This window comes from Epinephelus moara, chromosome 14 (genome assembly GCF_006386435.1).
Source record: "Epinephelus moara isolate mb chromosome 14, YSFRI_EMoa_1.0, whole genome shotgun sequence".
Taxonomy (NCBI): Eukaryota; Metazoa; Chordata; class Actinopteri; order Perciformes; family Serranidae; genus Epinephelus; species Epinephelus moara.
In genome coordinates this window covers 22,475,653-22,489,623 of record NC_065519.1, presented here as the reverse complement: position 1 = coordinate 22,489,623, position 13,971 = coordinate 22,475,653, and the positions used below count along the sequence as shown (strand labels likewise).

The 13,971-nt window shown below is 42.5% G+C and overlaps 1 protein-coding gene across 1 annotated transcript in view; it reads right to left on the bottom strand.

The window, feature by feature from the left end:
- Positions 1-1,633: 1,633 nt before the first annotated feature.
- The window catches only part of LOC126400866 (G patch domain-containing protein 2-like), a 29,497-nt gene continuing 17,159 nt past the window's right edge, over positions 1,634-13,971 (bottom strand). Inside the window, exons 9-10 of the mRNA XM_050061852.1 lie at positions 12,602-12,687; positions 1,634-5,052 (exon numbers count right to left, since the gene is read on the bottom strand). Coding sequence (XP_049917809.1) covers positions 4,913-5,052; positions 12,602-12,687 — 226 coding nt within the window. The 3' untranslated portion in view covers positions 1,634-4,912. The remainder of the gene's footprint in view (positions 5,053-12,601; positions 12,688-13,971) is intronic.

Genomic DNA, 13,971 nt, shown 5'->3' with positions numbered 1-13,971 from the left:
TCCCGTTTAGAGGCCTCGAGTTTGGCATCTTGGCTGTCGCCATCTTGTTTTTGTTTTTTTGCCAGAAGTGACCATATATGGACGAGAGCGTAGAGCTGTGGAGGAGCGAGGGGTGGATCTGGCTCACAGAGTGCAGCAAGGCCTCGCAGACAGCCTGTCACTCAAGCACCCACCCAAAAATAATTCACCCCTTGTACAGTTGTCATGAAGGTTGAAATTAGCTACAGAACCAATCATTATTTGTATCAGGCTGTAAACATGTTTATTTCTGCTGTCAAGTTTCGGCATTTTAATATGAGGGTTTATGGGAATATACTCTGTTTTGGAGCCTGCCTCTAGTGGTCATTTTATGAACTGCAGCTTTTGGCACTTCAGCATTGGCTTCATTTCTTTCTTTCTTTTTTTTGCCTTGCAGGTTGCTGCTTGGCGTGGACCTAGACTTGTTTCTTGGTATATTACTTAAAGGGATAGTGGACCCAAAAATGAAAATTCAGCCATTATCTAATCACCCTCATGCCGAGGAAGGCTCTGGTGAAGTTTTAGAGTCCTCACATCCCTTGCGGAGATCAGTGGGGGGAGCGGATAGCACACCTAATGGCTGATGGCGCCCCAGACTAACATCCAAGAACACAAAATTGAAACCACAAAATATCTCCAACATGCTCATCCGTAGTGATGCAAGTGTCCTGAAGCCCCGACATAAAAAGTTGTTTCGAAAAACGTCATATGAACTCTGTTTTTAGCCTCACTGTAGCCTGTAGCTCTGACTGCTTCTCCGTGCTCCGCGCTCATGTGTGCGTGCTTGCGCGAGACCAGCGAAAGCATGAGCTTTGCTTACCCGTGTTTACATCACGTGACACGTGCACCGCAGGGGGAGACAACAGTAACAACAGTAGCTAAAAGATAATTTGCACTACGGTCTTTTATCAAAGGGCAGCCCAACATGTCTGAAGACTTTGAAACTGAGGAGGAACAGCATTTCTTTTTTGAGCTGTATTTGTTTGAGCCCGAGTATACGGACGCGGAACTCAGGCTACTGGATAAAGCAGCCGCTGTAGCTCATGAGCCTAACCCTCAGCCAGCCGCAGAATACTTCTACTAAAACTTCACCACAGCCTTCCTCGGCATGAGGGTGAGTAGATAATGGCTGAATTTTCATTTTTGGGTGCACTATCCCTTTAAAAGATTGATCAATCTAATGATTAATGTTGTTAGTTGATTAATAGATCAGTTAGGCCTATTGTTTCAACACAAATGCATTCTATATCTATGTCAGGGCAATAGCTTGTCTAAAAAATGGTTTTAGAAGAAAAATACTTTCAGGTGTCCTGTTGCTGGAGTGGTTACAATGCTTACAATGAACCGTAACTTTGACATCCCCATTTCAATACACCGTCTCTATCAGTGTTTCCTTTCTATACTGTAATACTGCTAAATTAAGAAAAGTTTGTACAAATTTTATAACCTTAATCTCAAGTCACATCTACACGTTTCTCACAATCATTATCACTCATTTATTGGACACAAATTCAGCATTGGAAATAAACACATACTGCAGTTTTTCCATGAATACTTATAACTTGGAGGAATGATTATAACATCACCGATGACATGAAGGCATAAACTTACATCATCCTTTTAAAAAATCCCATTTATATCATTTTGAAAATGCACAAATGACATAAATAGAATTACAACATCTTAAAACAGCTTCTTACTCATAACAGTACATAATTATGTGCATACAGTTTGTTTAAAAGCAGAGTATCCACCTCATACTGACAATTATTTTGACACAACACCATCATAGAAAACAGCTGCTGCATAAACTCTGCACTGCAGGTTTGATTGAATTTTACCATTGTAACGTCTCTTTAACATCTAGTGACATCGTGCAGGCTTTCTAAGGGAGGAGTAATCCTCTTTAGATCATTTGCAAAGCAATTAGGCATGCCTCCACTGCTATTAAATATAAAGATAACAGCCTATGAGATAAGATGCTATTTGTACTACATATCAAATGTGGATAGCTGCCTAAGAGCCCTGATATCAGGAAGATATATTTAAATCCTTGTAAATGAAATTAAAAAATACGACAGTAAAAAATTAGAAAGACATATCTACTGGACTATCTATCATGAAATTGAATTTATGAATTTAATGTCCTTAGACCTAAATCCTCAATTAATGGACCTATTATTATGCATCACATCATAAATACTACACGTTTTATACAGTGCAATCACTTTAAAATGCATGGCTTCATGGATAATATCAAGTCTGACATTCCATTGAACAAGGCATATATATAAATACTTTTAGCTGCCAAAAAAACACAAGGTAATGTAAAATATATCGATCATTGCTAGTGCAGCATCGCCACACTGACAGTCACAGGAAACCCTGACCACACAAGGTTGGATTTCATCGTGAGAAGGGTGACGGGATCAAACGGGATCACTTTTGAAACCCAAAGTGAGTTGAACTACGGTGACTCGCAACATGCATTTGTCAGCAGGAACCAGAGAGCCTCTTTTGCATGTGTTTCTATCATCACTACACACTACACACCAAGAACAAACGCAACTGACAAGAAAGTAGCCAAAAAAAAAAAAAAGGCAAATTCCCCACTGACCTGTGACCCGGGGGAATCGAGGGGCTGCCCTGCATGCATACAGAGGAGGTTCAAACAGAGTTTATGACTGCATTATCTCTCCTCTTCCTCATCACCTCTCCACCCATCAGTGGACACTAGAAGCCACTACGCTGGAGCAGACAGACCAGGCATCACTCATTCACTCGCCTCCTAGGTGCCTTTGTCAGGTGATTGCTGGCGGAAAAAGGAAAACAGATCAATACATCTCCCATGGGCCTGACAGGTAATCTTTACCTGGGATGAAATATGAGTGGTACCAGCCTGCTGGATTCCTTAACTGTAACAGGGCAATTGACTGGCTGCACGGAAGCCATTCCCCCACTTCCTGGCCATTGGAAATACATTTTGGGGCATACAGTCTGGCTGAGATGTCATTATGGTGACTGCTAATTACCAGAGAGGCAGGCGGGGTGTTCCCCCTCCTCCTGGTAATGGAACTGTATCCGAACTGATACGTCTTCCTGCCCTGTCAATGCCTTGGCACCAAAACAAAGACTGACGGATAGGGCAGCGGCGAGAAGCTCTCCTTAAAACACTACACAGTCAATACTTGTCATCGTGTCCAGGGGCATATGTCTTGAAGACGCCACCAATGTATTTATCAAAAGCTTCTTTTTTCTAATTATGAATGTATTCAGTCTGGACCATGTATTACTGGTGTGGGAAGAGCCCACGGTGACTCCCTGGCCATGCTGTAGCAGCAGTAGCAAGGGATGGGTGGAGGTTTGGGGGGGGGGTGCTCTCTGCCTCAACACTTTGACTGATACCCGTGGCAGGATGTCTTGTGTGAGGCATCCATTTAGACGAGTGTGCACACACAGCATTTATAAATGTCATCCCTGGCCAACATGATCACATAAAGCCTTCTCAGACGGATTATTGCAGACATATAACTCACGTTAATTGGCAAATCTCATTCTACTAAATGCGATTCTTCTCTTAAATAAGGCTTTAACGTGTCTGAAAAAGACATGCAGAGTGTAGCTGATGATAATGCAGTCCATTTCACTAAAAAAGGTATCTTGCAATCATTAGAGAAAGTGCATACCTGTGACTTTTAGTGCTGGGAAGATTTCAGGTAAGCTTTCTTTAAAAGCATGAAACTTTAGCACATTACTAAATTTACTCTGCTTTTTTGACTGTAAAAGACACCAGCAGAATTTACATACAGGAGTATGTGTCTCTGTTTTTACAGACCGTTATCACCTGTGTGGTTTGGGTCAAGCAAAATTGTATTTCACTTGACTCCTATATGAAAATGCATTTTTCTGCGTGTTTACCAGCTCGGAGAGAAGTGTTGTGTTTGATCTCACTGTATGCTGCCATTGATCTTTTAATGCATCTGATGCCGAGGGAGCCGGGGAAATGTATACCCCAAGGGTAGGTGAAAATACAGTGTATGACTCTCCTCTCCTGTCTCAGACTGCTCCTCCAACTCCCTTTCTGCTGGCTCTCTGCACAGCCCCAAAAGCAAGTAATCCTCCACTGCTGAAAAACAGGCTGTTCAAACAGATTTGCAGCTGGCCTTGAACTTAAATACATTTGGGGGAATTTGAATATGGAAGGTAAGCTAAAGAGAACAGAGGCGGCCCTCTGAGGACGGCGACTACACTCCCTCTGTGTTGTGCTAATGAGCACCTTTGTACAAACTGTAGCTTTTCAAATCCATGCTAATAGGAGGCCTGTACTTTGTGTGGCTCTCTACCGGTGGTCGCCTCTCTGAACCCAGTAGCAGCATGTGGTAGCTAAACATTCTGATGCTCTCCTGTCTCGGTGGTAGCTATGTGCCGCCAGCACAGCCACTGTGGGCTGCCGTAAAGCAGAGCAGGCTCCCCGCCCCCGGCCATCCGGCTTCACCTGACCATCCTCCCAGTGCTCCCGCTGACAAACGCTGCGCTACTAGAGTGGACATAATTGTTGGGATTGTGTGGTAGCAGGTGGCCTGGAGACTGTGTGTGGAAACAGGAGGAGCCGTTCCAGTCTTGAGTCAAACGAGGAGCCTCTTGAAGCTGCTTTGAGGAGATGGCAAAGGGCTTAACAAGGCTTGATTGCATTAACATTTGTCATGCTTAATACACTACCTGGAAAGACTGGATCTAGCAGTAACATGCTGATTTGAGGAATAATGATGTGCTTTGTATTTTTTTTTCTTTGTCATAAAGTTTGTGCAGCAAGAGGAGTTTTGGCCTGTTCGTTCTCTGGCACAATAGCTTTTTCTTTGTCACTTAGGTGTGCATGTCGAGTCCCCAGTCCCGCTCAGGTCTCCTCATGGTCCCCCTGGAGGAAAGATAAACTCTGTGAACCTGGTGCACTTGGTCCCACAGCCTCAGGGGTTGAGGTGTTACTGGCTCCCTGTGCCTCTTCTCGCTGGTGATCCTTATGAAATGGGTTGCTAGCTGCAGAGAGGAGAAAAAAAAGCAGATATCATATTCTGGACATGTAACACAACACTGAGGACAAACAGTAAAAGATACTCACATAAATCACATTTTCCTTCACTGTTTCAATGGACAGCCTCTCGAATAAAAATTAAATTTAGCCCACGACTCATGGATCGCTCGCTGTTTTAGGTATATTAAAATAAAACTTTGAAGCAATCCTCTTCTAATAGGTTAAATATTAATGAGGTTTTGGTCAAGTGAGCCAAATCCAATTTGGCCCCATATGACTTGTGGACATGGTTATTAAAAGGCCAATCTGTGCTGCTCCTATGGCTTAACTTCCCCCTCTCTCCAGTTATGCAGTGTAAGGAGTTGTATGTTTTCAACTCCATTCATCACACGTTCACATCTCACTGACTTCCTTCCTTTTTAAAGATCCTCTTTCTCTTGATCTTGCTCACCTTAAAAGCTTTTTGTTTGTGGGAGTGAGGGGAAATATCTGAAAGAGAAAAGGGGCCAATTTTTGCAGAAGACAGAAGAACTCTGAAACAATTGCGCTCCCTAACATGCTTGATAAATAAATCTTTCCCGATCTCGCCCAAAAAAAGTTAGCAGCGGTCACACAAGACATTTGCAAGGCAGTCCCAGAGCAGAGGACAAGGGAACTAGAAGTGACATTGTGGCTCTGGGCTGTCTCAAAGGATTAGGCATTACAGCATTCACTGGCATGTGCTTTTGCTCCTTCCCATTATATCTGCTTGTGCCTCTTTCCAGATGACTTCTTCCCCAAACTGATCCGGCGGGCAAGATAATTGATTAATATTTCTTGAGGGAACGATGACTAACCGTTGCTGAGTTTCAACCCAAACACTCAGGTTAAACATGGTCAAAAGCTTGGATCAAAGTTCAGAGGTTTCCATATTTGACAGATACACAGAAATGGCTGGGAACATTTAGTTTGTGAGTGTGTTAACATGCACAGGGCATACCAGATACAAGCCTCTATTCTAGGTCAAGGTCACAATCACAATAAGCAGTTTATACACAATTTTACATTGTGATCAAGGTAGCAGATATAAGTAAACATTTGACAACACAAACCAAAGCTTTACTAATGTAAGGAAAGTGACATTATTTCAGTTTATCGCTGCACCAGTACTCAGGTTTCTCATCTTTAGCTTATTGTATGGTGGAAGAAGTACTTTACTTACAGTATGTAAAAGTAACGATACAATAATTAAAAAGACAAGACAAGACAAAATTCTGCAAACAAAATCCCATTTCAGTAAAAATGGGTAAAAATGCATTAAATGTATTTATTGAAGCTTTACACGACATTCAGAGCATATCTATGCTTCAGTCTGATTCACATTGTCTGCCCATGGTTTGTAGCATAGAGATGAGCTGGCGGCTAGCAGCTAATGGTGCTGACAGAGCTAATGGAGTTAACTTGGGAGGCCCAATATCATTAGTAACCAACTCACATGCACTAACATGCATGTGCAGCGGGACCGTCTACCACAACAAAGAACAGAGAAGCTCAGATTGAAACGCACAGAGGTAGCCTGACTTCATTCTCTGCTCAGGACAATGACTCCACTATGTCTTTACATAACAAATACCTGCTTGCTGCTAAATTAATGCTCTAGATGTCATATACAAAACCTTTAAGCCCAGTTCAGATCAATGATTTGCTATGAGACTAAACCGTTTAAGAATTCAGAGAAAAGTTGCAGCAGTGTGAACTGGCTGGTCTGAGCTTGACTCGAGCCGGCTGATGGTACAACCTGCGACTCAGCTGGTCAAATTGCTGGTGGCTGGTTTTCAAACGTGAAGCACGTCACCTGTTTGAATAGCAAATCGGCTTGTAGTAAAGTCCGCTGGTCAAGTCAAAATGACCGCATGCTTGCCTGCCCTGCGGCAGGTGCTCCATCCTCACAGAGGGGAAATCTAACACTGGTTCTATATAAGAGATCACAAGCCAAGAAGTATCTAACAATACATGATATTTTATAAGAACAATAAAGTTGCAGAAAATTGAAATACTCAAGTAATGTGCAAATACCTCAAAATTGTACTGAAACACAGCATTAAACACAGCACTTGGGTAAATGTACTTTGTTACTTTCCACCACTGTTTGTAAATAACATAAAGCATTCACAGACAACAACTCATTAAAGTTACAATATCTCTATACATTAATGTGTACAATACAAGATCATTTAAAAATGATAAATGTGAATTATCAACAGCTTAAATTAAACATAGTTTAATTTGGTCAGAACACCTACACTGGTGTTACATCAAGGTCGATAAAGACATTACAACGTAAAGGTTTTCTGTCAATGGGAGAATTACAGTACACGCATTTATTGTGGGTGATAATGGGAGGTTGAATGGAACCATCTTACCATCTTAATAAGCTCTCATGTGATGCTCTCTAAAAACAATCATTACAGGGCTTCCTGGAGCACTCCCCTTCCCCGTGTTTATTAATCAGCTAATTACACATTGACAGTAATGGGCCTGCTGATTCCCACACTTAAATGAACAGGGCTGAATAGCTCTTTAATGATTAGCCTTTGTGTTTCTCTCTCCTGCTTGCTCTCCTTCTCTCTCTCTTGTACACACACACACACATCATTCTTTTCACAATTGAAAAAATAGGACATTCAAATCAGACCTCCTGCTGAGAGGGTTTGCACACAGGCGAGTCAAGAAGCCCCTGACAGACTGAGCTGCTAAAAACAAATCTGTCTCCACAAACAGAAAACAATTAGAGTGGTTACAAAGGCAGTGAGTTCATGGTTACACTATGTCAACTTGTGTGGGTTTCAGTGTTAAGCTCAGCCTCCAGCAACAGCGAAAAACCACCGTGAAAGTTTGGTGGAGCAGCGCAGGCAGGTGCAGGTGGAGATGGAGGAGATGTGGTGGTGGGGGGGGGGGGGGGGGGATTTGAAGGACGCGAGCAGGGTGCGGAGTGGAGCCGGAGAGGGCGAAATAGTGCGGTGGGCTGCATTTCTGTCAGCAGAAGTGATGGCTGAGTGGTAGCGTTATTTGTCTTGTGCTGCCATACGGCCCTCGCACCAGCCTGGGCATTAATGAGAGGGGGCCGGACCGCCGGGCAGGAACACGGCGGGCCTCAGACGCAGGTGATCTGTCACACAGCCGTCTTGCTTGGGCAAGGAGACACATGAAGACAGAGGGGAGAGGAGAGGAGGCAGGGCTGACCGAGGGGCTGGCCTCCACATGGGCACCCACATATGGCACTTTGCAACATATAGAGATAACACACTCACAGTCTGACGGGGTTAATCAAACTAACTGCCTATTTACTCCAAACTCTAACTCTTACTGAAATGTAGCACGCTGAATAAGTTCAAGTTTGGGTTTATTACCATCGTCCCTTTATAGAGATAAAGATGAAGGGCATTATACAGTAGGAGACAGCAGGGGAGGAGTAAAATTGCAATAATTAATTAGTCTGTGTGTGAGACCAGCCAAGGCTATTAAAATCCATCAGGATCTTTACACATACTGATTCATCTTTGCCTTACGAATAATTCTCCCAAAATTGTGGAGTGTGAAGAATGTATTAAATTCCACTTCCTGTGATTTTCAAAAATGTACTAGAAATACAAATATTTCTAGAAAATATCAATATTTGTAGAAATAGGACAAAGCCCAAATAAATCCAGTTTAAAGGGACAGTTCACCCTCAAATCAAAAATATATGTTTCCTGTTACCTGTGGTGCTATTTATCGATGTAGATTGTTTGGTTGTGAGGTGCCTAATGTTGGAGATATCAACCATAGAGATGTCTACGTTCTCTCCAATATAATGGAACAAGATGGCACTCGGCTTGTGGTGCTCAAAGCGTCAGAAAAGTACATTTGAAAAACTTAAAGGCAATGTCTCTTTCCAGAAATTATGACCTGGTTACTCAGGATAATCCACAGACCTTGTTGTGAGCAGTTTCATCTAGGAACTACTTTCTTTCTACCAAACTACACCCGCCCAATGTATCACCGAGCAGGAGGAGGCAAGCATCCACTGCTAGCTCACCTTGCACCACTGAGCTAACTAATATTATAGCCCCGGACGCTGTTAATGTTTACAACTAATGCTGTCACGTGCCTCTCATCCATGAGTAGATGCATGCTTCCTTCTGTGTTGTGATGCTGTTGGCAGGTGTAGTTCGGTAGAAAAAAAACAATAGTTCCTACATGGAACAGGTCTGTGGATTATCTTGAGTATACAGGTCATGATTTCTGGAGAGAGAGACATTGCTGTTGAGTTTTTTGCTTTTTTTTTTTTTTTTGGTGCTTTAAGCTTGAGTTACATTATATTCAAGAGAAGGCGGCCACTCTTACGGTCGATATGTCCAACACTCGGCAACTCACGCCAAAACAATCTCAATTGATAAATAGCACTACAGAAAAAAAGGGAAAATGTGTTTTTTTAATTAGTGAAATACTCCTTTAAATCTCAATTTTAATCTGTATTTTTAATAATAACCAATAACATATAATAGAAAACAGCATCTCTTGCTTTGTATCTAGAAAAGACTTGTTGGATTGAGTTGGCTTGTTGAATTGATGTTGGTGAGAAAAGTAGAAAATGGCCAATTTAAGGCTGAGAAATGGAGTGGTCATCTAATCCAAACAGATAGTTGGATAGATAGAAGTTGTTGTGGCTTTTTTTTTTTTTTTTCACAACCAGCTTCAGCACTTCTACGGCAGTGCTAAAAGGGTAAAGAAAGAAGACAAAGCAACAGCTGGGTACCGCCTCAGTAATTCCCCATGGAGCCCTGGAAGACACCTCCAGCCGCAGACCATTTTCACTCCTGATTACAGAGTTTCAAATCAACCACTAACACATACAACAATCCACTTCCTCCGGCCAACTCAAACAAAGACTTGGCTGTCGTGTTCACTAAGAGCAACACGCTGCTCCTTCTGCTAAATGCAGCAAACAATCTTTCCATGCAAACAAGATGTTTACCAGAAAACAAGTCCACTCGACAAATCACTGAATCTGATTTCGTCTCTGAACACATTTATGTCAGAGTGGCAACAAACCAAAATTTGTACACAGGGAGTGTGAAAGCTTGTCAGAGTGAATGTGCATCTCCTGGCAGTGGTGAGATTACTGAGGAGAGACATGGTGCAGCAGGCTGCCAAAGTAAAGATTTATACAGAGCAGTTGCAGCTGCAGAAACTGACATTGGACGACATGGGATGCATGATAAATCATGGTGGACAGGGGGCACTAGACTCCAGAAGCAGGAAAACACTCTGAACGGGGCTGAGGGGGGATGTGCCAATCAGGGACTCCTTCTATTCAGTTTAGGAAACAGATCATCTTTTAGTCGCTTAATCCAAAACACATACAATAAAATATCCCAGAGCACCTTACCGCATCTCCATTAGAAAAAAAACATGTTAGAAAATACGGTACTTGTTTAAGTAATATACGGTAACTGCCCTATTTTATAATTTGCACAGATGACACTCATATTTTTTTAATTTGTGGAAAAAGAATAAAGCAGTTATCATGTTTGTGTAAGATTTAACACATGTATTTTCCCCCTCTTCCACCTTTTAAAACAGACTGTAGGTCTGTTAACTGTCAGGAAACTGAGGGATGCCCCTCGTTCCGCGTGTTGAATATGAGGGGTCCTTAAGGGCCAGGGGTGAATCCTTTTTTACTTTTATGGGAAGTGGTTCAGCGCTGGGGAGGTGAAGGACAGAGTTGCTGGCCGTTCCATCACTCAGTGCAATAAATGGATGCAATCTGTATCCAAGTAAAGCATTGGCTGTTTTTAAATTCCACCTCTTTTATCCAAATGAATGATGGACTCTGGTACAGTGCACTGTGCGACAATATTAATATACATCAGAGGCCTGCACCCCTCACTAAATCAGGGAACCACCAGCATTTGTTATTTAAATGACAAACAGCAGCTGCAGGAGTGTAGCACAGAGAGGGGACGCGGAAGAAAAGGTGGACAAACCAATTCAGATTTCAATCCGGCAAAGACACAAGGCCCCGAGCCATGACTTTAATGAAAAAAGGCAGCTCCACTGGTCCAAACAGACACAACGGCTGCTGCTCAGAGGCCACCTCCAATGGGGTGAACTCCACATCACACTTCTCTTCTTTTGCTATTAACTGGAAGCTCTAAACTTAACACGGCTAACTACACTTCCCTCTGCTGTTAACTCACCAAATATCTCACATTTTGTTAATTTGGTAGAATTATAAAGAAGACTAAAAGTCTACAGAGGAGATACTTAACTTGCTTTGCTTGGGGGCCACGTTTGCAAAATGACAGGAAACAAACATCAATGATATTTAGCAATATATGCAGTATAATTAATGAATTACCAGTTTTTACCCTTTCCTGTCCTCAGTTATTTTTGCCAAGAGGCACATCCAGTCGCAGCAGCCCCGAACATGTCAGGTATATGCAGGAGTGTTTTGGAAGATATTCTGAGCTTAACCAAGGTAGGATCCCCTGGACATCCCTGACAGAGGTCTGGGGTATCTTCCCCTGCCACTTTTTTCATGATAAACAAGTTTATTTTTATGCTTTTTTTTATGCTAACATCAGCACGCTAACATGCTCAGTGGTGATGCTCACATGCTGATTTTAGGCAGGTTTAACTTTCATCATGTTCGCCATCTTAGTACAGTGATTCTCTGATTTTTTTTCTGTCATGCTCCCACCACCCCAGCAAAAACAGATTTCATTTCATCAATCACAATACTAAAACACGGTGGCACTGAATTTAATTGTAATCACCAAAATGATTGCAATTCATGATGAGAGGGACATGAGTGTCTGTACCAAATTTCATGACATTCTTTTAACAGTTGTTGAGATATTTAATTACAAACCACATGCCGACTTCATGTTGTTGCTAAAGAAATAGTGGGGGGATCACCAAAGTCATTAGGAGTCATCCTCCGGGCATCATGATAGTCTGTACAAAATTTCATGGCATTGCATCAAATAATTGCAATGTAGGATTTTACTACAAAAAAAAACCCCAAAACAATGCATAGTCTCATAAAATAATCCCTCTCAATCATAATCTATGGCCCTCGATAAGTGTGTGGTGGTGTATTTATCTGCAGAGCCTCTGCCCTCTGCCTGTATTTTCTTGTTTTGTCTTCCTTTACTATGTTCAAGACACTCCTGGACATAGCGCACAGGTGAGATTGGGACTTTAAAAAAAAAGGAAGCAGCCTGGCGCCAGACCATAAGCAGCACGCATCCAAGAGGAAGCTACAAAAGCTTGTATAGTTTACCTTTAAGATATTTCAGTCTGAGCTTAAGTGGTGAACCAAACGACTGACACTGTCATCCCTAGCTGCTAACATGGCTACAAACACAAAGCTACAACAACAAATATGACACCTGAAGATCTTTCTTTGGGACATGTAAAATTCTTAGTCTGCAGCTCTAGTTTTGTATGTAACAACATTACACCTCCAATAATATTTTAAGTGGGTGAGAAGGCCAGAGATTCATTAGTATGTGTGGAGGGTGATACCTGATGTTGTGACAGACACAGCTTCTGTTTCCCTTCTCCTCCTGATGTCACTCCAGGACTGGTATGCACAGGAGACATTAGTCTGCCTGGGGGGGGGGGGGGGGGGCACACACAGAGAAAAAAACAAATGTTACCCAAAATATGATAACGCAGCTCCCACCCACAACACACACACTTGAACATGTAGAAATTAAATAATTTCACAAAAGTCGATAAACGCAAGCGCTGCACATTTGCCAACACTGCAACTTACAGTTAGCCTTGTATTTTGCTACATCTTAATTTTTCTTCATTAATACATGTTTTCAGCGGAGAGAATATTCGATGAGGAGAGGTGCTGGGGTGCACGGGGCTGAGTCACTGCAGAGTTCACATAAACAAATTACACCTGCTCTATGCCTCTTGTGTCATATGTCAGGAGCCCTGAAATAGGAAAAGCCCCCCCACCAGCTTAATAGCCCTGACTTCAGGAGATGTAAAGTTAAGGTCAAGGTCCGTTCCATCTCTGGGGGGGGTGGGAGCAGCTGATGTGGTGTGCGTGTTTGTGCATGAGAGGAGGGGGGCAGATTGAGTCAAAGAGAGGAGTGTGTGAGGGAGCTACAGCATGATATAATGACAGATACAAAGAATTTAGTTAAAATCTTTCACATTCGCAGCTGGACTGCATCTCAGAGGATTTAAAGAATAATATGACCTGCTGTTTGAAAATGCCAATAAACACAACCTGTAAAAATGAATTCATGACAGATTGCAAAACAACAGAGGTTCATACAGAGGAGAGCTCCTTGTTAACCAGCGCGGCTCATCTCCGACTGCAGGCTACATAAAGCTCACAACCCTAACAGGCACATGCTACAATAAGGCCCCGTCAGGGCAGCCTTTTAACAGGCAGCGTGTTCCATGACCTCAACACCCATAAATCACATGACGGGTGTGCAGGCTCGGGGTGTCGAGAGCTGTGCGGGGCATGCTTTGAGCGAAGTCTCTATGTTGTATAATCAATAGATATAAAAATAAATGGCCTGACCGTTATTCTCTCCCTGCTACCCCTCTCTAATAAAATCCCAGTAATGCATATTTCATTTACTTTTATACTTATTGATTACCTGTACTCCAGTTAGTAAATCACGCGCCTATCGATCCCTCAATCGTACCTCTGTCGGACAGCACATAACCAGCCATTTGCGCCCCTGATAAAGAGCTCAGGCATTGAACTCCCCACAGTAAATCTTTGCAAACTAACTTTTTAATTCCAAAATCGATCCCCGTTTAAACGTCGCATTATTTCACGAGGCACGCCTGCGGTATTAAAAGTAATACCCTGATGCATTTGGTCTTAATGTGTGGAGGTCCATCCCTCCATCTCTTCC